Source organism: Poecilia latipinna, unplaced genomic scaffold (assembly GCF_001443285.1).
Source record: "Poecilia latipinna isolate Pla-1442-1.1 unplaced genomic scaffold, P_latipinna-1.0 Scaffold3377, whole genome shotgun sequence".
Taxonomy (NCBI): domain Eukaryota; kingdom Metazoa; phylum Chordata; class Actinopteri; order Cyprinodontiformes; family Poeciliidae; genus Poecilia; species Poecilia latipinna.
Window position 1 is genome coordinate 7,098 of NW_015115993.1, and position 865 is coordinate 7,962.

General features: G+C 36.2%; 1 protein-coding gene across 3 annotated transcripts in view; it reads right to left on the reverse strand.

Annotated features, from left to right (window-relative positions):
• Window positions 1-224: 224 nt before the first annotated feature.
• Window positions 225-865, reverse strand: part of LOC106940827 (gastrula zinc finger protein XlCGF57.1-like) — an 8,213-nt gene continuing 7,572 nt past the window's right edge. Inside the window, exon 3 of one of the 3 annotated variants that reach the window (XM_015023660.1) lies at window positions 225-619. In XM_015023660.1, the coding sequence (XP_014879146.1) occupies window positions 450-619 (170 nt within the window). In that variant the 3' untranslated portion in view covers window positions 225-449. The other 2 variants (XM_015023659.1, XM_015023661.1) reach the window with 2 other exon arrangements.

Sequence of the window (865 nt, forward strand, 5' to 3'; positions counted from 1 at the left end):
GTTCATTTTGACATATTTTGTGGGGTTTCACACAGCGGTTCGGGCTGCATTAATGGTGACGGAATAAAAATAAGTATTAAACAGGGGCCTGCCATGCGTTGTGTGGGGCAGGCCCCAAATATCAAGCATATTTTTCATAATATATTAACTTTTATAGTAACTAAATATACAATTACACCACAGTGAACTCACAAAACTAAAGAGAACATGCAAAGTACTCAGATCTGTTTTCTGTTGGTGAGACTTTTATTTTGCTATGTTGTGTCACCATCAAATATACTTGCTCAGAGCACATTGAGAAAATTAATAGTAAACTATGTACAAAATAAAAAGTACAATACATTAAAATTGAGAAGTTGAGAATAGTTGAGAATATTTTTATCTAGAAAATGGTTATCTATAGCCCATTTAAACCCTGTTAACTTTTTGAGCCCTTCTAATGAGACATCTCAGTTGTGAGTTCTCATGTGGTTACTCAAACTACATCTATGACTGAAACCTTTTCCACAGATTATACATGAGAAAGGTTTCTCGCCTGTGTGAGTTCTCATGTGACTATTCAAGCTACATCTTTGAGTGAAACCTTTTCCACATGTTATACAGGCAAAAGGTTTCTCACCTGTGTGAGTTCTCATGTGCTGATTTAAACAACTATTTTGGGTAAAATCTTTTCCACAGATTGTACAAGAGAAATGCTTCTCACCTGCATGACTTCTCATGTGAAAAGTCCAACTACGTTTTTGAAGGAAATCTTTTCCACAGGTGAGACATGAGAAAGGCTTCTCACCTGTGTGAGTTCTCATGTGGCCAGTCAAATTGCGTTTTTGAATGAAAGCTTTTCCACAAGTGGTACATGTGAAAGGTT